The following is a 27,578-nucleotide window of genomic DNA, read 5'->3' on the forward strand; positions in this document are numbered from 1 at the left end:
GGGCCGAGTCTCGCCCCAGTTCGGGGGGGGAGTAGGTTCGGCCAGATTGCTCCCCGGCCTCAATCGGGCGATGGGGGTATGTGGTGGGGCGTGGTCTGCGGGGCCGTGCGGACGCACCTGCACGGCATCCGCAATCACGCCCGCCGTGTTAAAACACGGACTCAGGGGTTGGTGGTGGTGTGGTGTGACGTGAATCAAATAAAGTTGGCTCTGAACGTCGCTCCGTGGTCCCGCCGTGCCTTATTCATGCCACAGCACTTTATAGGCGAACAGCTTTATCAGCGGCTGATGTCCAATCACCGGCACACAGCTTTCAAACCTCAGCTGAGTTTTAGCTCTCAGTGGTTAAACGCTGGACTTCATTCACTCAGGTTCTGTCTGTCGGGTCACGTTTACTTCGCTGTTTTATTTACAACTGAGCAAATCGGTTTGGCTGAGGTTAAAGTTACGTTTCATAACTGCATAGTTTCACAGACGTTTAATGAACCACTGGCACATGTGTTAGACTGAACTATCATCTAAATATCATCTGTTTTTTAATAGTTATTCAACTGTATTCTAAGCACCAGCTGTCTGTTAGAATGTGATTTTTTTTCTCTCTCTGTTGGCAGAGGTATAAAAATGCGCAGGAAAATCTGACGTGCATGGCAAACTTCACCGACGATATTTAGGGAGGAATAAACACACATCAAACATAAATGAACCATTTGTCTGTCTCCATAATTGAGAGAATTTTCTCTTCTTATGTCAACACTCTCTCTCTTTTTTTTTTTTTTTTTTTTTTCTTTTTTCTTTTTCGGTCATGTTATGTTTACCTGTCAAAGGCTTGTTACAAACTATGAAACACATTGTGCAGACTTCTGGATGTTAGAAGAAAACTAATACTGCTCATGAATGAGACTAAAGGCAGGAAGGTGTCCTTTAAAACTAAACATGTTAATAGGACCTCCCTGTTTATATCATAGTTTATGATATAGCACGTGTATTTCAGTAATAGCCTGCTGAGGCCACTATACGTGCTGGCCTCATATCAAATGTGAAGGCAGACTGAGTCTATGTTTGACGTTTGTTTATATCTAATCTTCCTTTTCAAACATTTAAACAGCAGCGAGTCTGCAGCTGAGGGAATACAAATTCAAATTGTCGGAACAGGTTTGCTCGTTTCTTGGATTCATTTGGTGATTTATTAAATGTATAACTGTTATTCTAATCTGCTGCTGAGTCTCTTACACTTTTCTTTATGCTGTATATTTTCACGTCTCTGGAATAGTTGGCAGTTAGATAGTCAGCTGGGAAACTTTGTGTTAACTCATGGAGCTGAGGATATCGTGGATATGCTGACCTCGCTGCGTGGTGTACAGAGCGAGGTCAGCATGATTAATATTCACAATAAAAATATTAGCCGAACATCATGAAGTCTGTATGTGTTTCATAGTGTCGAACAACCTTTGTACAGTTAAAGCCAGCAGTTACTACATGACGGAAACACCAACGTTATCTCTTTTATGTGTTTATACACAGGTCACGCTGATTACTGAACAAAAACCCAAAGATCAGATGTTAAACAGATTTATTTGCTCTCTCTCCTCCTTAAACATGTTTTTAATGTTAGTTATAATTCAGAATTGGCGACTGAAACACGTAGGACACATAAGAACATCAGGAAATAAAACACCGATAAATATAACCTCAGTAAAAGAAGTCAGCGGGGGTTACTACAGCTGTGTACCGGGGCCTGCGCTTTGTCGGTGGGATTGCTTGCGAGGCGAGCGGGTCTATCCCACGCTTTGCCGTGAGACTGGGCAGACATCTCCGAAATCATCGAAACACTTTTGCAAAGAGGCTGTATCTTGACAAACCGACCAGACACATGAAGATTAAACCGCTACATTCTCGGCTAAAAAAATATTAAAACGGTATTTGGTGACACACAAACAGGGTTTTTCAAAGTTCAGTTCTGTTAGTTTCAACATGCCGGTTGTTGTGTGCTAGAAACAATGGCCACCAGGCCAAAGCAATGGTTTTGACTCGATCAGCGTTAACCCCGCCCCCTGAGTTTGATGGGTGAGGCTGACAGATAAAATTATTTCATGATGAGAGCCAGGTGCCAGGACTGCCAAAATGAAATAAATAAATATATCATTAAATAATTAATTAAATGTGTCAATAATTAATGAAATGTGTCAATAATTAATTAAAATGTGAAATACATAAATAATTAATTAAATGTGTCAATAATTAATTAATTACATGTGTCATAACTATTTATTTAATTAATTAATTCCAATTTTAATTAATTATTGCCACATTTAATTAATTATTTAATGGTGTATTTAATTAATTCATTATGGCAGTCCTGGCGTTCCATACCTCAGAGAGAATCTTCTCCAAAACAGGACAGATAATGAATGACAGAAGAAACCGGATCAGCTCCTCAAAGCTAAGGCACTTGATATTCCTGAATGCCAACCTTTCCGTCAATTAAAGATCTGGTTGTTCATGTTTTCTTTTTGTTTTGCATATTTTAATTGATATTTTATTGTGTTGTGGTTTGTAGTGTTTTGTGTTCTTTCGTTTTGAATTGGTTTAAAAGGAAAAAAGCTGAAAATTTAAAAGGAAAAAAGTTGAATTGTAAATAGTTGGTTTTTGTACTTATAATTTTTTTTTTTTTACATTTTGTGTGCTGTGAATAAATACAAGAATATTTATATGATAAACATTTATAAATAAAAAAGACATTTTTTACATTAGTAGTTCATTGTGTGCATGATTTTATATTGTTGTTAATAATAAATTACTTAAAGCAATAAAACAACCTGAAGAGCCGGTTCGGAGCCGAAAGAGCCGGCTCTTTTTAGTGATCTGAGCCGAAAGAGCCGGTTCTCTAAAAAGAGCCGGAAATCCAATCACTATTCTTTTCACCTGCCTCAATCCACTTGGCTCTCGATCTTATAAAGGCACCGTGGGCTTTCTCTAGGTAAAGATCGTCCAATTTAGTTTGTAACTCCATCAATTTATTCTTCTCTTGCACGTTTAGTTTTTCTTTACTACAGCACTGAGTTATTTCACGAAGTAAATTACTTTCATATTCCCGTTTTTCCCTGTTCAGTTCTTTGCAGAATTTTATAGTGAATTCTCTGATTTTGAATTTAACAAATTCCCATTTCTGTATATTACCCACTACTGAGTCATCATTTTTTATATCTGTAATTATATGTCTAATTTTATCACAATACTTGTCCTTATTTAAAAGGCTGGCATTAAATTTCCAATATCCTCTGCTACTACGTCTCATCCTTGTTGGTTCTAAGACAAGATCAATGAAACAGTGATCAGAAAGGGGTGCATTGGAGATTTTAGATTGTGAAGTACACCTCAAAATGTCATCGCTCACTAACCAATAATCAAGTCTTGACCTGCTTTCTCCATTAGGTTTAAACCAAGAATAATTCTTAACTCCAGGATTCAAACTTCTCCAAATGTCTGTAAAATTATTATCACTAGAAAAGTTCTCAATAATGTTATTCTGTTGCCTCCTTCCTAAGCGAGGAGGCCATCTGTCCATCCATTCATCTGGTGTCATGTTCCAGTCTCCTCCTACTAGGATGTAATCTGTGGGGTACATAACTTTAAACTCTGAAATAACATTTGTTAGATTTTCCAATAGACTTTTATTTTGACCCTCATTATTATGTCCATAAAGATTTGTAACAATTAGAAATATACCTTCGCTCTTCAAGACTGCAGTTAACCAATGACCCTCACTATCAGCTTTATATGTTATAATCTCCCCTGGGAACTTATTAAAACAAATCGCCACACCTCCAGATCTGTTAGATCCATGACTGAAAAGAATCTTGTCTCCCCACTGATTAGCCCAAAAGGTAGCATCGGCATCCACAGAGTGAGTTTCTTGTAAAAACAGACAATGACATTTTTGCACCTTGCAAAATAAAAAAAGTGCCTTTCTCTTACCAATTTCCTTCAAACCCCGAACGTTTAATGAACCAAAAGAAATTTTTGAGTGAACCATAATAAGAATATGCTAAGAAAATAACTTTTTTTAAAAAAGAAAAGAAAAATATATAAATATAAGTTTAAATTGTAACACTTGTCACCAACTCAGTGACTAATAATCTTTAACTTTAAGTAGAACTCTTTTGTCCCATTAATAATATTCCACTGTATACAGTCTTACATCAAGTCTTTCATTCAACGTCAATGATCCTCCGTCCTTCGATGTATCCATGAGGACCCCGGAAAAAGGCCCGTTTCCCAGCCCGTCTGGCTTGTTCAATTTGCGGCCACAGCCGCCTCCTCTCTTCCCAGTCCTCCCGCGGCAGTACCTCAGCGAAGTGGAAACCCCCGTTCTTACAGACAGCCGAATCTTTGGTGCGACGCCAAATCTCCTCTTTAGCGTGTCTCAGAGCAAACAGAATGATGATATGTCGGACCTTGTTCTCAATCTTCTTCCCAACTCTATGCACCACATCCACAGATTCTTCAAGCTTTGATATCATATCAGGTGCGATCTTGCCAAGAATTCCAATAACCAGCGATCTGACATCTTCATCTCTTTTCTCTTCTAATCCTTTAATCCGGAGGCACCACCTCATTTTGTACCTTTCTTGCTCTCTCACTCTCTCCTTGAGATCGTAGTTATCTTTGGTCAACTGCTCGTTTCGTCTCTCCAACTCTTTAACCTTTTGTTTACATTCTTTCACCTCCTCCGAGTTGAACTGAACCGCTTTGGCTAGGCTGGCTAGCATCGTACTAGCTTGCTTGCATTGCACACTCAGGTCAGCTAGCTGCTCGTCCACTCTTTTTTCAAGGTTTAGAATCGCTTTCAATATAGTAGCATTGGAGACTTCGTCACTTTCACTTATCTCTGCTGACTTAACTTTCTTTTCTGCAGGCTTCTTACAAGGTGTAGATGGAACCGAATCATTGCCCCGTTCCCTTTTGCTCATCACTGCTACGTCCATTGCTACGTAGTCATGATCCGTTCCTTCTCTGCTGTCTTCCCTTCCATCACATGGCGATGTTGTTTCTTGTTTTTTGAGGTCGAGTTTGAATTTAGCAGGTTTAACTATACTTGGGGCAGTCATTTTACTACTTTCGAGTGGAAACAATAACGAACACAAAGTAAATTCTGGGACAAGTTCAACGAGCTCCTAATTTGTACGACTGCTCAACACGCCATCTTGCGCCACCATGGATGATGGCGACAGAAACTCTGGTCGTGTCTTTTTTTTTTTTAAACTTTATTTAACAAACAATGAGTATACAACATACGAACAGATGAAGTATACAAAACAACAGAACATTAACACAAAAAGCCAAGGGTAAAAGAAAAAGGTAACAATTATAAGAATACACGCAAAAATTCACATACATATATTGTTTTGGGAGCCTTTTTGTTGGTGGAGTCTGATATTGATTGTATGTACATTTCCACATCCTTAAAATAATGACAGAAATATGGTGTTTTGTTAGTAAACTTACATTTATGGATAAAAAATTTAGCTAAAAGTATTAACAAATTTATCATAAAAAAACATTTATCATACTTCTTGGGGAACTTAAAGAAACAGAATAAAACATTTTCCCATCGTAAAGAAAACTCCCTTAAAATATGGACAATAACAAACCTGCTAAATTCCTTCCAGAATCTCTGTGTAAAAGAACAGTACCAAAAAAGATGTGTCACAGTTTCTGGATGATCCCCACAGAAAGTACAATTAGTATTAATGTCCCTTTTAAATTTTACCATGTAGTGACTGGCTGGATAACATTTATGTAGAATTTTAAATGAGACTTCTTTCACCTTATTTACAATCAAATATTTATGGGGGACCATCCAGACTGTCTTCCACTTGATATCTGGAACATATCGGTTCCAATAAGATATTACATATGGGAGAGAGACGATATCTTCTTGGAATAAACTACGTATTCTCTTATTGCTGTTACCAAGTTCCTGTGAAAAGCAGATTTTTCCTATTGGTGACTCAGCTGGATCAGGGAGAGCATAGGTGTCAAACTCTGGCCCGCAGCCTAATTACATTTGGCCCGCGAAGCCATACCAAATTATTATTAGAGCTGGCCTACTGGTATTATACAGCTAATATATATATTGTTTAGTATTAAGCTTTGCTTGTTCTATATTCAGTTTTTCAGAAAAACTTGTTTGAGTCCATAAGAAGAGATTCATTCTTAAATCTGGAGGAAGATTTTTTTTTCCAGTAAATATTAATGTTAGCCCGCGACCTTGTTCCAGTTTTGAATTTTGGCCCACTGTGTATTTGAGTTTGACACCCCTGAGGGAGAGTGACTGAGGTAGATATTGAGCTGTCAGTGTTTTTATATAATATTAAAGTCCCTGAGGGTATGGCACCAAGCACCATTGAGAATTCCTGAACACTGATTGGAAAATTATATAGTGCAATAAAGTCGTTGTAAGTAAGTAGTTGTCCCTCTTTATTAACCAGCTGAGCCACCAATAGGATCCCATTTTGGACCCAAGTTTCCAGGAAAAGTGATTTATTTTTATATAAAATATCTCTGTTGTTCCAGATAAGGTATTTGTGAGGTGAGAAGTTGTGTTTATAAATGAGGGTCCACGCTAAGAGGACCTGCTTATGGAAGGATGAAAGCTTTACAGGGAGTTTCTCAACATTGTAATTACAATTTAAAACAAAATTAAAGCCACCAAAACAAGAGAAAATATAATGTGGTATAAAGTTCCAGATAGAGGTAGGGTTTTTAAGAAAATGTTTGGCCCAATTAATTTTGAAAGTGTTATTTAAAGTAGAAAAGTCTAAAACGTTAAGCCCACCTGATTCGTACTTATTCATCACAACAGTTTTTCTAATATAATGCGTACGGTTTTTCCATATAAAATTAAAGAGCATACGGTCAACATCTTTACTAATTTTCTTATCCAGATGTAAGGAGACAGCAGCATATGTTAATCGGGATATCCCTTCTGCTTTAGTAATTAACACTGTACCTTTCAAAGACAAGTCCCTTTGCAGCCACTGGTTGAACTTTTTTAGGGTTTTCTGTATTGGAGTGAAGTTTGAAGAGAATCTTGATTTTTGGTCTTTGGATATTAACAGATTGGGATTGGGGCTGCAGCTGCAGTAATGCGGACGCTGGACGCCGGTCAGTCGTGGTGAAGAGGGAGCTGAGTGTAAAAGCGAAGCTCTCAATTTACCGGTCGATCTACGGTCGATCTACGTCCCTACCCTCACCTATGGCCACGAGCTGTGGGTAGTGACCGAAAGAACGAGATCGCGGATACAAGCGGCAGAAATGAGCTTCCTCCGAAGGGTGGCTGGCCTCTCCCTTAGAGATAGGGTGAGAAGTTCGGCCATCTGGGAGGGGCTCAGAGTAGAGCAGCTGCTGCTCCACATCGAAAGGAGCCAGCTGAGGTGGTTCGGGCATCTGACAAGGATGCCCCCTGGGTGAGGTGTTTCAGGCATGTCCCACCGGGAGGAGGCCCCGGGGCAGACCCAGGACACGCTGGAGAGGTTATATCTCTCGGCTGGCCTGGGAACGCCTTGGTGTTCCACCGGATAAGCTGGAGGAGGTGGCTGGGGAGAGGGAGGTCTGGGCCTCTTTGCTTAGGCTGCTGCCCCCGCGACCCGGCCTCGGATAAAGCGGATGAAGATGGATGGATGGATATTACAGTTTTTTCTGATTGCTTAAGCCCTTTTTTTGCAACTATTGGCTAATTTTGCAAAACTCTTCACACAAATAAGAAAACCTGTCACCCAATCATCAAAACATTGTAGTTCTCTTGCAAAAGCAAACACAGCTAGATTAACTCTACACACCTTCGTAAAAATGGTGTTTCCGTATCAAACAGTACACACAAGCCATCATCTACTAAGCACACAATGCGCCAACTGCACACTGATGGTATGAATACAAAACACATCTGGCTTTTGCTTTCTCTGTGCACAAGGTAGGCTATGTCAGTTTGAGCTCATACTTCTGTCATAGATCCATAAGCATAGAGGGATCCAAACTTCAAGTACTGGTGTTTATTCACACACATCAAAACAAACACAAGTGGTTATTTCCAAGTATAGGATTATTTGCAATCGCCATAATGACTATATGGGTTACTTGGTCTGCAGTGAACATGCTTCCTCTGCCCCCTCCTCGTCTACCTCTTGCTCCTCCTTGTCCTTGTCGTCCTCTTCATCCTACTTCTTCACCTCCACGTCCTCTTCCTCGGCCTCCTCTACTTCTCACTCTTTCTGCTCCCTCCATTGTACTCCGCACACACAGCTTACCTGTATTATAGTGCTTAGGCTGATTGCAAAGTGAACTAATTATCTAAGAAAGTCTTCACATGTGAAAGTGTGCCAGACAGTTGGCAAATTAGTGTTAATGATAGCCATACATGTGTATACTTTTGCTAGGAGTGTGTTGGAAATTTGGTAATTGAGTGTTGTGCAGTGAATTCTGCCTACAGTTTTGCAAAGTGTGTGTTACGAAATTGCAAACTGAGTGCAAAGCAGTTTTTGTGCTTTTAGTTTTGCAAACTCAGTGAGTGGTATTGCTATATGTCTGCATAGTTTTAGGAATTGTGCTACAGGAATCACAGTTAGGGTTTAAGCATTCAGAAAAAACTGTAACAGTCCCAAGTATGTGACTTCTTGTCTAACAGAGATATTACAGATAGTATTTGCAGGGCAGTCTTTAATTGCTAGTAACTCACACTTTTTTAGATTTAGGCATAAACCAGAGGCCTCAGAGAAATCACTAATTTAGTAAGAGCTGGAGGGATTTGGTTTGCATTCTTCAAGAAGAGTGTGGTGTCATCGGCTAACTGGCTGATGACGAGCTCCTTATCAGCTATGGTGATTCCTTGTACAACACTGTTTGAAATATTAGTTGCAAGAATTTGTGTACAAAGTAAAAATAAATATGGTGAAATAGGACATCCTTGGCGAATACCACGTTTCAGGTCAAATCTCGGGGTGGAGCCGTTAATCATTTTAATAGAACTATTGCCATTTGTGTATAAGGTTTTGACAGCTTTACAGAAAAACTTGCCAAAGCCAAATTTTTCCAAAGAGTGGAAAATAAATTGATGTTCAATTGTATCAAAAGCCTTATAAAAATCCAGGAAGAGAATGAAGCTATTGTCAGATACCAAATCAGAGTAATCAAGTAAATCCAAAACCAGTCTAATGTTATTAGAAATGTGTCTGTTTCTCATAAAGCCCGATTGTGTCTCATCAATAATTGTTTCCAAGACCTCTTTAATTCTGTTAGCAAGTATTAAAGCCATAACCTTATAGTCATTATTGAGCAGGGAGATGGGTCTCCAATTATCAATAAAGAGTAAGTCTTTGTTTGGTTTTGGAATAAGTGTTATGAGACCTTGAGTTAGAGAAGGAGGGAGGATGTTATTCTCTATACTTTCTGTAAAAACCTGCAGTAAAAATGGAGCCAGGAGATTAGAAAATGATTTATAAAACTCTGCAGTCAAACCATCTGTGCCGGGAGATTTATTGGCCTTAAGTGCAGAAATGGAATTACAAACTTCCTCCACAGTCAGAGGGCTGTCACAATAACTTCTATCTTCCACAACAATAGATTTTAGGTTTTTAATATTATTGAAAAATCCTGTTGAGACAGCCTCATTATATTTTGAGTTGTATAGTTTAGTATAGAATTCGGCACAGAAATGTGAAATTTCTCCAGGATTGTCAGAGACAATGCCATTAATATTTAGTTGATGAATAGAGTTTGTTTTTGATCTGTATTTTTCAAGTCTGAAAAAGTAAGCAGAATTTTGTTCGCCCTCCTCCAGCCACCTCTTCCTGGATCTTATGAAAGCACCCTCAGCCTTGCGTCGATATAAACCGTCCAGTTTATTTTGAAGTTCTAGTAAACTTAATTTATCTTCCTCTGAGATTTCTTCTGGAGACTTCTGGTAATAAGAGGCAATTCTGCTTATTACTTCTTGTTCTTCAGCTTTCCTTAATTTAGCAATTTGACTCCCATATCTTCTCAAGAATTTGCATGCTTCAAATTTAAAAAGTTCCCAATTGGTACAAAAGGACTTCTCTCTGTTAGCTTTGTTCCAATAATAAACAATTAATTTATTAATCTGCATGTTAACCATTTTATCTTTTAGTAAAGAATTATTTAACTTCCAATAAGAGAATTTATGAGGTATATTATCCAGTGTAAACATTCGGACGTTAATGTAAATTGCTCTATGATCAGTGAGGGGAGTGGCAAGTATATTAATGGTAATATTATCTTTATCAATACAGTCAGAAACAAGCCAAAAGTCAATACGTGATTGCCTGGATCCTGTCTTATTGCTCCAAGTAAAGAGTCTATCATCTGGAAATTTTTCTCTCCAAATATCCACAAGATTAAATTTTCCCATGAAATTTTTTAAGTTTGCACTGTATGAAGACTGCTGCCCTGGAGGCCACCTATCAACCGTATTGTCTAAAGCAATGTTAAAGTCTCCACCAATTAAGAGGACTGAATTTGGGTATTTGGAGAGCCAGCAATTAATTCTTTCTTCTAAGGAGTCAAGTAATTTATCATTTTCAGTTTTATTATTGTAACCATATATATTTACTGCACTGAAAGTACTGTTATTGTGTCTGATTAGTGAGCAGAGGTAGTGTCCTAAGGTGTCACAGTCAGAGTGTAACACATCTCCAGAAAAAGAATTTTTAAGCGTGGCAACTCCAGCAGAACGCTCAGAGCCATGGGACAACCAGACTTCATTACCCCATTGTGATTTCCAAAAATTTGTATCAGCAGGTGTGGAATGACTCTCTTGGAAAAAGCAAAAATCTGTTTTAAATTGTTTGGCAAATAAAAACAAAGCTTTGCGTTTACATGTTTGTCTTAAACCCCTGGTATTAAGAGAAACAAATGAAAAAGACAAAGTTATTAGAAAAAAGAAAGAGAAAAAGTAAGTTCTAAACTTCTACAACTAAGAATAGATCTATAGGATAAGGGGACCGGGTGCTGCACAATTTAGGTAGTAGAACAGTAAAAACCCTGAGTGACTAAGCTTATAAAAATACAGTATTTAACTATCTGCTATGGTTTAAATATAGCATTTTATAGATAAACACACTCTTCAACACAAAATAAAGCTTTAACCTGAGGGTGAAAATATCAAGTTCACCATGTAAACAAGCTTACAGAAATGTCATTTCGGAGACTGAATAAGCGTCTCTATGAAGGAGGGAAAACTTCTGATCCACTGATGAATCCTCGGCCTCCCACGAAATAAGCCGGCTTACCCTCCTTACGGGCTTTGTCTATCATCGGCCACAGTTTGTCACGACGTTCTCTGTCCTCCCTGGACAGATCTTCAGCGAACCTCAAATGATTGTCCTGCAGGTAGGAGGATGTTTTGGCTGCTTTCCATACAGCATCTCTGTAGATTCGGGAGGTGAACTGCACGATGATGCCTCTAGGTCTGGTGCTACCTTGTCGCTTGGCTCCGAGTCGGTGTACGGTGTCGATGACGTCAGGCAGCCTATGATTTTGTTCTGGCAGAACAGACTGGCATATCACAGTCACCTTTCCCCTTGCGTCTTCTTTCTCAGCCTCCCTGACTCCATGTAGTCTGAGATTCCACCTCCTGGAATATCTTTCCAACTCAGAGATTCTCTGTTGGCAGTTGTCCACTCGACCTTCCTCTTTAGTTACTTTTTTTTCCAAGTCGCAAACTTTCCCCTTCATATCTTTCATTTCCGCGCACACAAAATCAATCGTCTTTTTGAGACCCTCAATCTGGAGCGTATTCTCTTTCACCATGTTCGAGTTCTCTCTCACCATGCTCTCAATGTTATCAGACCTGGTGTTTATTAGTGCCGACAGACGAGAAATTGTCTCATTTACATCAACTGGGTCAGAGTTGCTGCGTTCGTACATCACCTTCTTCGGAGCTGGCGATTTGAGAGGTGTAACAGGGAGAGGTGGGAACTCATCCACTTCTTCTTCGGCTAACGTGAGTGCCACCGTAGTAGCTGCGTAGTTATGGAAGCTATCCATTAGCACGTTGCTGGGCGTAGCACTCTCCTCGTTAGCATTCTCAGGCGCTATCTTAGACTTGGAACTTTCCAGTCCCCTTTTCGCTCCTTTCTGATTAAGCATTCTGCTGCTTCTTGCCCTATGATTGCTGCATCTTCTCTTATTTAGTGAATTGTTAGTGTTAGCAGCATAAAGTTGAGGTTTTACCGTTGTTCACGAACTTTCTGTGCAGAACTCGGTAGAGAGCGTCTACTCACTCCGCCATTTGGCACACCCCCGATCGGGTAGTGACAGTGTCCAAATTCATCGGCTGCATCCTCCCGAGGACCCGGCCTTCGCGGCGTACGTGGGCTGGGTCCTCAGAAGGTTGGATATGCTGGAAGTAAACAGCTGGGGAAATTGGACGGTCTAGCCTTCTGATTAGCGTCACCGCTGTCTCGGTGGAGTTTAATAAACTCGGCTGTCTGTTCCTTGCTATCTGCAATATAACAGGACACTGGAGTAAATTCTCGACTGTCTCATACTTCTGTTTAATCAGTTTTCTGTTTGATGTTTATTCAGCTGTGTAAAAACCAAGGAGGAACCCACCCGGGGGATTAATAAAGTTTTATTTTATCTAATCTAATCTAATAACTTTAATCTCAGCCAAACCGATTTACTCACGAACAAACAAAACACTGAAAAAAGCCAAACAATAACACTTTTAGGTTGTCTATACAGGCACGTGCAGGGGGGGGGGGGGGGGGGGGGGGGCTAGAGGGGCTTGAGCACCCGCCTCTTTCCTGATGGGTGCCCAAAGTGCCCTTTTGTTGAGGCAACTTTTAAAAAACTTTTTTTTTTTAAATTTATTTTTATGTGTGTGTGCGTGCGGAGTCCTGTCTGTGCCCCTCAACAATAATATTTAACTATTAATCACAGTTTTGCTAAATAAAAGGATCTGGCTTGCATCAGTCACATGATCACATTTAACCAATGATCGCCCTCGACGGCAGAACGCGCTGGTTACGAGCCGGGAACGAGCTCACAAAGAGCACGCGCATTTTTAGCGGTCCGGAGCTGTAGGAGAAACACAAGTTAACTCAGAGACACAGACTGATGCGACAAACCCAGTAAGTAGGTGTACAGCGTACACTGTAGTGTGTAGCACACAGGAGTATTAGCTTATTACGTACACGTTGGTAAGTTGTCTTGTGGCAATTTGACGAACTGAAACAAACGAGCGTGCTGTGTGTGCAACAGCGTGACAAACATTACCTGTCCTTTTATTAACTGCACATGTAGTGCTGGTCATAGCTGCTGGCTCACTGGGTAAGGCTGTCATAGGTCTGTAGCTCTGTCACCGTTTTAGGGAACATATTTAGTTTTAAAGTAAGTTACAGAGCATTTCCTGCCTTTCTGGAGGGATTATATTTCACTAAAAAACGATCTAATATACATGTCCACATAATAATTATTATAATTATAATATATTAAAAAAACACACGCTGTATTTTAAAGAACATACATTAAGAAGCAGATTATATTAGATTTATATTTTAAATAAGACAAAATTTGGATTTTACAGCAGTAAAGTTATTGTATCTCTACAGTTTAAAAATGTAATAAGCTTTGCCCTGCACAGAGTGGATAGTGAAACAAATGGAATCATCATAAATACATTATTTCATATTTATTACTTCCCCCTCCTCATTGCTTTATTATTGTAGCTCTAGTAATAAATAATAATGTAAGGATTCTGGATCAGCACCATTATGCCCATAGTATATACAGTATTCTGAAGAAGGTCTAAAATATCACTGTGCGTGCATGTGTGTGTTTTATGTATATGGAGTTTAAAAAAAAATATTACTCATGATATAACATTTTCCAGACATGGCTGGTAAGGACATGAGGAGGAAACAGTAGGAGCTGTGTGAGGCTACTAAAGGCAGGGCTATAACATTTTTCTGTCATCATTTTATTATAGATTAAGTGCTGGAGTTGTTAGGTGTGGATAATTAGATTATAGTTTATTGCAATAGCAAGTTGTGCCTTGTTCTCAGATAGACAGCAAGTGGAGAGTGATATATGAAATGATGGGATGGAAGGAAGAAGAGAAGCAAAGAGTGATTCACAGGCAGAGCCGAGTTTATGTCACAGTTTTTCGTTGCCTTATGGTTCCAAGCGCTGTCACCAATCTTTGCATTTTGTTATTATCTCATGACACTTGTTTAATCAGCTACCATCTCTCCTGTGGACTTTTTAATGTCTACAGTCTCAGATCAACACAGCCCTGCCCTCCAGCACTATCAGCAGCAGGAGCAGCAGAAACACCTCAACAGCAACATTGTACCCATCAGGTAAAACATCGACTACGTTTGCTTTGCCTTGTCGCCACCTCACAACAGTGATATAGTATGATGCGATCCCATATTAGATTGTTGATGAATGTGTGTTGTTGTTATTCAGCCTGGTTCAATGTGCCCCTTTTTAACTTTGAGCACCCGCCCCTTTAAACGTCTCTGCACGGCCCTGGACTTGTATATCACGTTTAACCTGAGTAGCGAAAGTCCGCGGTGATCTGAAAATGATGTGCCGGGAGTTGTGCCGTTCTCGGTGGCTTCAGTGACCCTCGAGCTCCTGGCTGGCTATAGTGCTGGTGGGTAGCAGACGTCTCCGAAAACGTCGAAGCACGTTTGCAAATATGCGGTATCTTGATAAACCGAGCAGATATTTGATGTTTACACAGCTACTTTCTCGCCTGAAAATATGTTAAAAGTTTATTTTGTGACCCAGAAAGATTAGTATGAGTAATTTTAAAACTTAGTAGCGGCCGCCAAATTGAGGAACTGGATTTGGTGGTCATGAAAATGGCATTAAACAAGTCCCCAGGGACAGATGGACTCACTACAAATTTTTATCAATTCTTCTGGAAGGACCTAAGAACTTTATTGTTTGATGCATTAAAGGAATCGATAGAGAAAAAAAGAACTGATGCCGAGCATGAAACAAGCGCTGATAACCCTGATCCCTAAATCGGGTAAGGATAAAAGAATTTTAGACAATTTAAGACCCATCACCTTAAACACTGACTATAAGATCCTGTCTGGAGCTGTAGCTGAGAGGCTAAAGAAAGGCATCTCAAACATTATCAGTGAAACAAAATCAGGTTTTTTGAAAGGAAGACTAATTCATAACAATATTGGGCTGGTTTTGGACCTCCTTGAGTACAGTGAAATAATCCAAGATGTCATGGTCCTGAGTCTGTGGACTCAGTGTTTTTCTGTTTGTATTAGTTATCTTTGATTTCATGATGTGTTTTGATTCTCTTGGGTTTGATTTTTGTCGCTAGTATTCCTAACTCCCTAGGTCCTTGGCATTTCTTGTGTTCTCCTTCTTAGGTCGTGGTTCTGTGTTACTTCTGTTAGTATACAGTCATCTCTGTCAGTGTGTCTCTTGTTCTGTCACTGTATCCACTAGTTTAGTCCACGTCTGTTCAGTTTCCTGTTTTACTTTGAAAGTCTGTGTACTATGTCAATGTGTTGAGTTTTGCCGCCCCTTGTCTTGTCATGTCTGATGAGTCCCAGCTGTGTTCTCCTCCTGTTTCACATTCCCTAATCACCTCAGTATGTATTTAAGCCCTGTGTTTTTCCCTGCCAGTTGTTGCGTCCTCCACGTTTGTTCTGTGTGTATTCATTGTCGTCTACCTTCATCATCTCCAGTCTAGTTAGTTTAAGTTGTTGTTTATGTATCGCCAAGGGTGACTCACCAGCAAATAAAGCTGTCGTTTAAGTTAATGTTTTGTCTCCGAGTCCTGCACGTGGGTCCAGCCACTGACAGCTACACAACTCATCGTGACACAAGAGAGAGGATACATCCTGTTCTTGGATTTTTACAAAGCATTTGACTCAGTTGAACATACGTTCATATTAAAAACTCTGCAGTCTTTTGGTTTTGGACAGGAATTTATCAATGTTATAGAGATGCTATATAATGACATTAACAGCTCTGTTTTGCTAGAACATGGTACATGTTCAAGGTTTGAGGTTAATAGAGGGATAAGGCAGGGATGTAGCAGCTCACCACTTCTGTTCATCATGGTTGCTGAGTTATCTATTTTGATTAAAAACAGTCACATTGAGGGGTTAACTGTGATGGGTGAACAGATAATAATCAGTCAGCTCGCAGATGATACCACCCTGTTTCTAAAAAACGAGGACCAGATTCCTTTAGCCTTACAGGTGATCAACCACTTCTCCAAAGCTTCTGGCCTGCAGCTGAATATTAATGAATAAGAAATTCTAGCTCTGCATGAGTGTCCCCTGCAAGCAATAGATAATATACAGATCAAAAAAGAGGTGAAGTATCTGGGCATTGTAATTTGCAAGGATAAGACATCAACAGAAAATAAGAATATCTGTGCCAATATAGAAAAGTGTAAGTCAATTTTAAACAGGTGGCTGCAAAGGGACATAACTCTGTTTGGGAGAATCTTGCTAACCAAAATGGACAGTCTGTCCAGACTAATCTATCCAGCCTTTTCTCTGCCCATATCTCCAAAACTAATTAAATCTATAAATAATCTTAATTTTAGGTTCATATGGAGGAACAAATGTCATTATATAAAGAAAAATGATATGATTAAGAATTATGAAGAGGGTGGGGCTAATGCCATTGACTTTGATGTTATGAATGGTGTACTAAAACTGAAATGGTTAAGATCTTTCATTAGGAACAAAAATTCCTTTTGGAACATTATTCCCAATGTGATTTTTGGCAAAATGGGTGGAATAGACTTTTTGTTACGTTGTGACTTTGATTGCAGTTCGTTACCTGTTAAACTCTCAGCTTTCCATCAGCAGGTCCTTCTCTACTGGAAGATCTTAAGGGATTTGGGCTGTAGCTCATTTTATGGATGATAATGGGGTCTTATTAAAACATGAGACGTTTTGTGAGAAATTTGATGTAAGATGTACTGCTAACAGATATAAATCCCTAGTGAAAGCCATCCCAGTCCCTTTGAGATCAAGGATAAAAGAAGATATTGTGCACTCTAAAATTTCTCCTGGACTGAGGCAGCTCTGCATAGCTGGAGTTGAATTTGGTGACAGCAGGTTTACAAACAAGGTGATCAGGAATATTTTGATCAACGACATTTGCCCTAATCCGGTTAAAAGAAATTATATCCTTAAAGAATTTGAGACCATGGAGGTTAAGGCGATAAGAAAAAAGTATATTTCACTTCCTCTTTCCCCTAAAGTAAAAGAGGTTCACTTTAAAATCATTAATGAGGTTTATCCAACCAATGAATTCTTAAGACGGAAATTTAACTTAGATGTGAACGCCTGCACATTTTGTGAAAATGATATTGAAAGTCTGGATCACTTGTTTTTCTACTGTGAATCAGTGCACTCCTTCTGGACTGACATGTGGAGCTGGCTACAGTCCAGGAGAATTCAGTTACCACATTTGACGGTGACAGTAATAAAATTTGGAATACTTGCTGAGAATGCAGATTTTGACCTGTTGATTAGGACGATTTTGTTAATGGGAAAAATTTTTCTTCACAAATGCAGATACTTTAAAGCTAAACCATGTATAAACAGATGGCTGAATGACTTTAGACTCTGGGCTAAATCGCTGAAACTTGTGAATAACAAGAAAGCTCATAAACTTGTTGTTTTATTTAAAGAGTTTAATCTATGTTAAAAAAAAAAGAAACCTCCCTATTTTATAATCATGACTGCCATTTTTTGCTCATGGTATTTTTTGCCTTTGGTTCAAATCCTTCAAAATACATACAAAATCAGTATCGATACTGACGTATCACAAGGTCCTGAATCAATTCAATCATAAATTCCGTTTTCATGGATGCCTGGATGTTAAACTCAATTGTTACACCTGGTAGAGCAGAACGCTGATCATTTTATTAAAGATGAAAGACTTTAGACAGTTTTTCAACTCTCAGTAATGCCATAGTGATCGTTTGATATATGGACCTGCAGCGGAGTTTAGACCCAGACACGGCTAGTGACGTCAGACTGAACAACCGGATAGTGATGTGTTGTGGTGCTTTGCTCCCACCCCTTGTGTTCCGTGTTTTCGTCTTCCCTTCGTGTACTTCTTCATATTCGTGTACTATTAGTTTTTAGGTTTTTGCTTAGTTTCCATGCTCACCTTCGCCATTTCTGTTTGTATCACCATGTGATGAATAAACTCACTTGCATCTGAGCTGCCTGCATAAAGGGTCCTTTGATAATTTACACACGGCTCGCAAACCGTGACAAAAACACTGGAAAAATTGGGCTGTTCTAAAACGTTTGACGGGTAGTGTATATATTTAGTTTATATATTTTCTTTATTTATAATAGTTTGTTTTCTATTGTAGCAAAGTGTTACTTGGATACTTCTCTATGTGCTTCTTCATGTGCAATTTTGTTGCATTCTGAGCCTTAGAAATTTATTGTGATGAACTGCTGTTAGAATCAAGTTAAATTCTGATAAATCAGACAATTACCTCTCCAGCTGTTGTTACAGTCTTTGTTTATCGGGTCCTTACAGGGTAAAAGATGACGACACCTAAAGAAATCCTTCTGGGGACTTTGGAGGATTTGGGACGTGATGACTTTGAAAAATTTAAGTGGCATCTGAAGAACGGGTCTGTAGAAGGTTTACCAGCAATCCCAGTGAGTAAACTGGAGAATGCAGAGAGGACGGACATAGTGGATCTGATGTTTGATACCTACTCTATCAACACTTTTGAAGTCACTAAAAATCTTTTGGGGAGGATAAATAGGAATGATCTGTTGGAGAATTTAAATAAAACCATCCCAGAACCCACAGGTAAGTCAGGGAATGACTAAACAAAAAATACATAAACAATAAAAACATTAGTTAACATTACACAGGTGCCATTAAAATCTATATAAATAATAAATCCAAAACACTTGCCAACACTTTCAGGAGTGAGAGACTGCAGAAAGCCAACAGTTTGTGTTTTATGCATCTGCACAAATAACCTCCTGTGTACACATGAATATCTGCTCTTTGGGTTGGTTTGATTAAAATGGGACCAGCAGCAGGTTTTCTGCCCATTTTACAGATTTATATTGTCAGATTGGTTTTAGAGCTGTTTTATCAACATAAATGAGGCGACAACAACAGTTTGGGACACGTCACAAATATGATCAAAGTGCTTTCTCTTAAATCTATTTACCAGTTGAAGGTAAAGTTTAAAAAAATGGCTGCCATTTCTTTCTGCTGTTTGGAGACCCAAACAAAAAAATGCCCAGACAGTAAATGCTTTTTATTATGGTTGATAAACAGGACACTAAGGTGATTGGTCAAAGGTTGGAGGAAAGCCACAGTTCTCCTTATTTGACTGAAATCCACCATTTCAGCTCATGTTTTTTCTTCTGCAGCTTTCTTGGAGATTCCACTTCAGCCTTCTGCTGGCAACGCTCCCGTTACCAAGCTTCCCTTAGGCAGCATCATTAGAAGACATAGCATACATTTACACTGCTATGCAGATGATACCCAGCTCCATCTGTCCATGAAGCCAGATAACACACACCAATGAGTTAAACTGCAGAAACGTCTTAAAGACACAAAGACCTGGATGGCCGCTAACTTTCTGCTTCTTAATACAGATAAAACTGAGGTTATTGTACTCGGCCCTGAAAATCTTAGAAATATGGTATCTAAGCAGATTATTACTCTGGATGGCATTACCTTGGCCTCCAGTAACACTGTGAGGAACCTTGGAGTCATTTTTGACCAGGACATGTCCTTCAACGCACATATTAAACAAACATGTAAGACTGCTTTCTTCCATTTGTGCAACATCTCTAAATTTAGAAATATCCTGTCTCAGAGAGACTCTGAAAAACTAGTTCATGCATTTATTACTTCCAGGCTGGACGACTGTAATTCATTATTATCAGGATGTCCAAAAAACTCGCTGAAAAGCCTTCAGCTAATCCAAAATGCTGCAGCAAGAGTCCTGACAGGGACTAGAAAGAGAGAGCATATTTCTCCTGTATCGGCTTCCCTTCATTGGCTTCCTGTTAAATCCAGAATTCAAAATCCTGCTCCTCACATACAAGGTCTTAAATAATCAGGCCCCATCTTATCTTAATGACCTTGTAGTACCATATGACCCTGTTAGAGCACTTCGCTCTCGCTCTGCAGGCCTACTTGTTGTTCACAGAGTATTTAAAAGTAGAATGGGAGGCAGAGCCTTCAGTTTTCAGGACCCAAAAAGATAGTTGGGTTTTTTTTCTGTTGTATTATTGTAGGTTCTTTATCTTACAATATAAAGCACATTGGGGTGACTGTTGTTGTTATTTGGAGGAATTAAAAAAAAACTTTTATACTTGAAATTCTTTCATTTATTCTACATATTTATTCATCACTGGCTCCATAGTGTTGTTTATGTAATATGTGAAATGTTGCTAGTATTGATTTGGTGCTGTATAAATAAACACAATTAAATCAAATGTGTCTCTATAAAACCTGCCCTCAGTTATAACCCAAGTGTCAGGGCTCAATGGCTCATGAAAAGGAATGGAGTCAAGCACAGAACCAAAAAACGGAGGCTGAGTAACTTTTAACAGAAATGTATTTTACTAGATTTCTTGACGGAGAAAGCTGAATCACGGCTAAATTCAACAGCAAGCGAGGTATTATGAGAAGTGCAGAGCTGAGGCCAGAACATAAGCTGAGGCAGGTCAAAGGAACAACAGGGGCAGAATCGGGCGAATAGAAACTATCCAGGATCACTGGAACAAAGGAGATAATAATCAGAGTGGTCCACAGTGTAGTGAATGAGTCCAAGATTTAAAAACTAAGAGGTGTTACATGGCTGCAGGTGGAGATCAGCTGGAGGAGGAGATGAATTAAATCTGGGTACAGAGTGAGATGTGGGTGCACAGGGAGGCAGGCAGGTGAGGATGGCAGTTTGCAAGAGTGAGTTTTCCCAGCAGTGGCAGGCCAGAATCCTGAGGCGTGACTTATGGCGAGAGTTGGAAGATGTATCCAGGTGCCGACTAGGGAACAGGAAAAGAGGGTTACGCGAAACAAGCTGAGGAGCACAAGACAAAATGTGAGGCAGAGAACTGACTGTGGTAAGCACACAATCTGGAGAAGGTTCATTGTGAGTGCTGCTCATAGATACTGCCGGAGTAATTGGCAACAGGTGAGGAGCAGGGAGGAGTGAGGAGGGCTCCACCCAGGCGAGGAGAGCTGATGCTGTGGAAAGTTACTCAGACTCACTCGGATCATGACACCAAGAGTCCAGTGAACTGAACACATAACCACAGTAACCAGAATGCAGTTTTCTCATTTGTGTCATTTGCTGTTTATTCATGCAGAGATTCTCACTGAGTGTCAGCTCAAACTCAAGTCAAAATTGAAAAAGAAGTTCCAGTGTGTGCTCGAGGGGATTTCTACAACAGAAAACCCGACCCTCCTGAGTCAGATCTACACAGAGCTCTACATCACAGGGGGAGGGACTGCAGAGGTCAATGATGAACATGAGGTCAGACAGATTGAAACAGCATCCAGGAAACCAGACAGACCAGAAACAACCATCAGACAAGAAGACATCTTTAAACTCCCACCTGGAAGAGATAAACCAATCAGAACAGTGCTGACAATGGGAGTGGCTGGCATTGGGAAAACAGTCCTAACACAGAAGTTCACTCTGGACTGGGCTGAAGACAAAGCCAACCAGGACATCCAGTTCATGTTTCCATTCACTTTCAGAAAGCTGAATCTGCTGAAAGAGGAAAAGTTCAGCTTGGTGGAACTTGTTCATCACTTCTTTACTGAAACCAAAGAAGCAGGAATCTGCAGCTTTGAAGACTTCCAGGTTGTGTTCATCTTTGATGGTCTGGATGAGTGTCGACCTCCTCTGGACTTCCACAAAACTACAATCCTGACTGACCCTAGAAAGTCCACCTCAGTGGATGTGCTGCTGATAAACCTCATTAGGGGGGAACTGCTTCCCTCTGCTCGCCTCTGGATAACCACACGACCCGCAGCAGCCAGTAAGATCCTTCGTGACATTGTTGACATGGTGACAGAAGTCAGAGGGTTCACTGACCCACAGAAGGAGGAGTACTTCAGGAAGAGATTCAGAAATGAGGAGCAGGCCAGCAGCATCATCTCCCACATCAAGACATCACGAAGCCTCCACATCATGTGCCACATCCCAGTCTTCTGCTGGATCACTGCTACAGTTCTGGAGTTTGTCATGAAGAACAAAGAGAGCAAAGATCTGCCTAAGACTCTCACAGAGCTCTACCTACGCCTTGTGCTATTTCACCTACAAACGAAGGACATCAAGTATGATGGAGGAGCTGAGACAGAGTCGTGCAGGAAGATCATTGAGTCTCTGGGAAAACTGGCCTTTGATCAGCTGCAGAAAGGAAACCTGATCTTCTATGAATCAGACCTGACAAAGTGTGGCATCGATATCAGAGCAGCCGCAGTGTACTCAGGAGTGTTCACACAGATCTTTAAAGCTGATGAGTGCCACATGTTCAACAACGTTGTTTACTGTTTCGTCCATCTGAGCATTCAGGAGTTCTTTGCTGCTCTTCATGTCTATCTGACCTTCATCAACTCTGGAGTCAACCTGCTTAAGAAACAATCTCCTCTCTTTAAAATCTTCCAGAAAACACTTACTGTAAAAGACTTCTACCAGAGTGCTGTGGACAAAGCCTTAGAGAGTCCAAATGGACACCTGGACTTGTTCCTCCGCTTCCTCCTGGGTCTTTCACTGCAGACCAATCAGGATCGCCTATGCATGCTGACACAGACAGGATGTAGCTCACAGACCAATCAGGAAACAGTTCACTACATCAAGAAGAAGCTCAGTGGGAAACTGTCTGCAGAGAAAAGCATCAACCTGTTCCACTGTCTGAATGAACTGGATGATCGTTCTCTAGTGGAGGAGATCCAACAGTCCCTGAGATCAGGACGTCTCTCCACAGATCAACTGTCTCCTGCTCAGTGGTCGGCTCTGGTCTTCATCTTACTGTCATCAGATCTAGATGAGTTCGACCTGGAGAAATACTCCCGTTCAGAGAAGGCATTGTTGAAGCTGCTGCCAGTGGTCAAAGCATCCAAGAAAGTGCTGTAAGTGAATCTATGAACAAATATGTTTAACTAGAAAGTGCATTTTCTGAAGAAACTGCAGTGTGAATGCTTGAATCTGAATGTATGCACTGAAATGAAATAATTACTGAATTTAAGTTAAAAATCTTGAATGAGATAAAAAAAAAAAACCCGAATTTAACCTGAAAACAAAAGTGCTGAACTGCTAAAAGCTGAAGGTTACACAGAAGAAGAAGTTGGAAAAAAGCTGAAAATGTTTTAATTGTAAATTAGAAAAACCTAAGAAATGAGAAAAGAACATTTAGAGTCAGAAAACATCTGAAAGAATATTAAAAGGTCATATTCTTTGAATCACTGAATGACTAAAATGTGATCCCTCCACTTGGATCCACACAGTTTAAAAAGTTTAAATGTCTGAGCTTTGAAAGACAAGATGTTGGAAAGAGAACAACGATGGCGACGTTTTGAGGGTAAAATGATGGCTGTAACACTGTGGACACAGCAGCAGTTGAAAGAGAAGTGTTTAAGATGAATCTTGGCAGAGTGGCAGGCAGAGCTCGTTAAGCAGGCAGGTGTGAGCCTGGTTGCTATAGTGACCGCACCCAATGGCTCCATACACACGTACACAGACATGCACCTCACTTTTGCTGCTTAAAATGAACAGAAAAGTCAGGCCGAAACAAATCGTTCCCAAATGAAAAGTACATGTTGTACTGACAAAATTCTTTCACCGTGAGCGACAGCAATGTCTAGTCTACCTAATTCTCAGTTTTCATGCCTGTGGAGCTTATTATATGGACGTGGTGACAGTGGAAAGACACCATGCTCTTCTGATTTTCAAACGAACCTTCTGAGCCATTTTAACATTAGAGTCTATGGAAGAGTTGGAGGGAGGAGGCTGTGCATTGGTGACATTTATGAAAGAACCATAACACCTAGGACAATAGTAAACACATTGGATGAAAGAGGACAGCCATGGCTACGTTTTGAGGGTAAAATCATACCTGTAGAGCAAACGCTGCGGACACAGCAGCAGTTTTAAAAAAGATTTTAAGATTAATTTTTTTGCTCCTCTCACTCTAGCAGTTGAGCTGCCTCACTCTAGCCCCAACATTCCGTCCCATACACACCCATTATAAACTCTGAAACGGGTGAAAAAACATCATGAAACTTAAACTGGAACTGAAGAAAAAGTATAATAGATATTGAAAAGATAAATACAAGTTGAATAGTTGAATGTCTTGTCTTCGTTTTAAAGTTTGAATGGTGGCTCTATGTCAATGTATGTTTTTTTTTTCAAGCATTCACACTAATAATGCTAGATGAATAAAAGAATATGTCTCCATTGTTATTCTTCCTCAGGCTGCGTCGTTGTGCACTCTCAAAAAGAAGCTTTGAAGCTTTGTCTGAAATTCTCAGCTCCCCATCCAATCATCTGAGAGAGCTGGACCTGAGCTCGAACTACCTGCAGGATTCAGGATTGGATTTGCTGTGTGTTGGACTAAAGAGTCCTGACTGTAAACTTGAAACTCTCAGGTAAGGATACAGACTTTTTGACACTTTTTGACTCTTAAATCTGTAAGTTTATCTTGATGCGGACGTTCAAAGTCAGCACAATTTTCCTTTTAAGTTCCTGAGTTTATATTTTTGACTGTCAGGTTGTCTGGACAGATGTTTTTATTTTATTTTATTTTTTTACTTGTCCCTAAAGTCAGAACTAAACCCACATGTAGATGACTTTCAAATTCAAATTCAAATTCAAATTCAAATTCAAATTTTATTTGTCACGTACACAGTCATACACAGTACGATATGTAGTGAAATGCTTGGACAACTGCTCGTGACCTAAAGAAAACAAAAAAGGAAAAGGCTATGAATAAGATAGGAAATAAATATGAAAAATTAAAAAGGGTAAATTTAACTAGGAAGGAATAAAATATAAATTAAGGTTAAAAATGAAATAACTGTACAACACAAATTAGAATGAAGGGTAAATTTAACTGGGAAAGAATAAGATAAAATACATAAATTAAAGTTGAAAATAAAATAACTGTACAACAAAATACACAATATAGAACTATATAAGAATGTATGAAGAAATATAAATAAATATATACACAATAACAGCAGCTGTACAAGTATTAGCTTGAAATGAAGAATACAATGTCCAGTGTTGTGCAATCCACATTATGTCTTGTGCAGTGCAAATATGCTTAAAGTGATTTAAGTGATGAAGTGAAAACAATGTCCAGAAAGTCCAGTGTGTGTGTAAGAACTATATGTGTGGGTCAGTACTGTGTGGTGGTGTGATTGAGAGACCGTATCGCCTGCGGGAAGAAGCTCCTCCTCAGTCTCTCTGTGTTGGTCTTCAGGGAGCGGAATCGCTTTCCTGACCTCAACAGAGAGAACAGTCTGTTGTTGGGATGGCTGAGGTCCTTCACGATCTTCCTGGCCTTGGTCCAGCACTGCCTGCTGTAGATTGAGTGCAGGTCAGGGAGCTCGGAGCGGATGGTGCGCTCAGCTGATCGCACAACCCTGTGTAGAGCTCGTCTGTCCTGCATGGTGCTGTTCCCGAACCAGGTTAAGATGTTTCCCGTCAGGATGCTCTCTATGGTGCACGAGTAAAAGTTCCTGAGCACCTTGGAGGGCAGTTGGAAGTCTCTCAAGCGGCGTCCGGGTACACACCGGCTCACTCCTTGGCGGCTCGCTCGGGCCACTTCGGAGGTGGGGTGCCCCCGGCCTCTCGGCCTGGGGCTCGGTCACTCAGGCACAGCTGGCTGCCGGCGGAGCTCACGGGCGCGTCACTGCAACTCCCCCTGGCTTCTGCTCCGCGGCTGCTGAATGAGCCCTCATCTGGGACTCTCCTTAGCTCTTACTGGGACAGTGGCACGGCTGCCCCTCTGTGGGTCTTCCTTGGTCTCTTGTGTTCTGGGGGCCTCTGGATGTCTGGAGTTTTGATCTCCTCCATACCTGCTTGATACCATAGAGGACAGGGCTGTGGCTCCCCACACTCCCTAGCAGATCATTACATGGAGAAACCTTTGGAATGCAAGCATGCTGATCCACACAGGTATGCACACAGGTGTACACATGGGTATTCATAGACGCGGACTACAGCTTTCTTGGCTGCTGCCTCAAAGCACACTGTGCGCTGTCTATCTTGCGTGCTGCACAATATCGTTTATTATTTAGTAACTATCGATATCTACTGCTAGCTAGTTTATTGTGATGGTGCTTTTTTTTTCTTATTATGTTGCTCTTTGTTGTTTGCTTTCTCCTCTGTTTTTTTTTCTCCATACAGGTGACCCAGGAGTTTTGTTTTTTTTGTTTGTTTGTTTTTTTCTCTCTTCCCCCCCTTCTCACCGTCTCTTCTCCCCTTTGGTTTTCTTTTTTTCTCTCCCTCTCTTTCTTTCATTCTTTCCCCCTGTCCTATCCCACAGTCATGTCTGTCCCGTTTGTAGCAACTGAAAATAAAATAAATTCATAATTATAATAAAGGTCAATCAAATGGACCAATATGGCAAGGCCATGATGATCCACTTGGTAAAATAAATCCGCTTGGCATCTTTCTTGGCCTTAAGACAACAATTCTGATGGCTAAAGATCCAAACGGGACAAAAAAAAAAAAAAAAGGAAGTCTCTCAAGCGTCTGAGGTGGTAGAGACGCTGTCGGGCCTTTTTCACCACGGTGTTGATGTGACAGGACCATGACAGGTCCTGCGTGATGTGAACTCCGAGGTATTTGAAGTTGTCCACTCTCTCCACTGGGCACTCGTTGATGACGGGGGTCTGGTAGTTCCTCTCCTGCTTAGTGCTGAAGTCCACTATCAGCTCCTTTGTCTTACTGATGTTTAGAAGGAGGTTGTTCCTCTGGCACCAGTTCTCCAGATTCCTAATCTCCTTCAGGTAGGCCGTCTCGTTGTTATCAGAGATCAGGCCCACCACGACGGTGTCGTCAGCAAACTTGATGATGGTGGTGGAGCTGGTAGTGGCCACACAGTCATATGTGTACAGAGAGTACAGCAGGGGGCTCAGAACACACCCCTGGGGGGCTCCAGTGCTGAGAGTGGTGGAGGCTGAGACATGTCGGCCCATCCTTACTGCCTGTGGTCTGCCAGTTAGGAAGTTGGAGATCCACTGACACATAGTTGAGCTGAGTCCCAGATGCTCCAGCTTGGTGGTGAGTGTGGAGGGAATTATGGTGTTAAATGCAGAGCTGTAGTCTATAATAATAATAATAATAATGGATACTTTATTGATCCCCATGGGGAAATTACTTGTTTTTCTCTGCATTTGACCCATTCACTCAGTGAAGCAGTGGGCAGCCCACTAAGCAGGCGCCCGGGGAGCAGTGTGTAGGGACGGTACCTTGCTCAGGGGTACCTCAGGGTAGCCGTTAAGTGGATTCGAACCGCCGACCTTCCGATCATGGGGTGCCC

At 40.4% G+C, this 27,578-nt stretch overlaps 1 protein-coding gene across 1 annotated transcript in view; it reads left to right on the forward strand.

The window, feature by feature from the left end:
* The first annotated feature begins 18,587 nt into the window (after nucleotides 1–18,587).
* Nucleotides 18,588–27,578, forward strand: part of LOC147302895 (NLR family CARD domain-containing protein 3-like) — a 164,953-nt gene continuing 155,962 nt past the window's right edge. Inside the window, exons 1-3 of the mRNA XM_086284394.1 lie at nucleotides 18,588–18,861; nucleotides 21,390–23,160; nucleotides 24,502–24,675. Of these exons, the coding sequence (XP_086140520.1) occupies nucleotides 18,588–18,861; nucleotides 21,390–23,160; nucleotides 24,502–24,675 (2,219 nt within the window). The remainder of the gene's footprint in view (nucleotides 18,862–21,389; nucleotides 23,161–24,501; nucleotides 24,676–27,578) is intronic.

The sequence above is a fragment of the Aulonocara sp. 'chitande type north' Nkhata Bay genome, linkage group LG23 (genome assembly GCF_057382095.1).
Source record: "Aulonocara sp. 'chitande type north' Nkhata Bay isolate Kocher_YH1m ecotype deep benthic linkage group LG23, A_spYH_male_GT1.1, whole genome shotgun sequence".
Classification (NCBI taxonomy): Eukaryota; Metazoa; Chordata; class Actinopteri; order Cichliformes; family Cichlidae; genus Aulonocara; species Aulonocara sp. 'chitande type north' Nkhata Bay.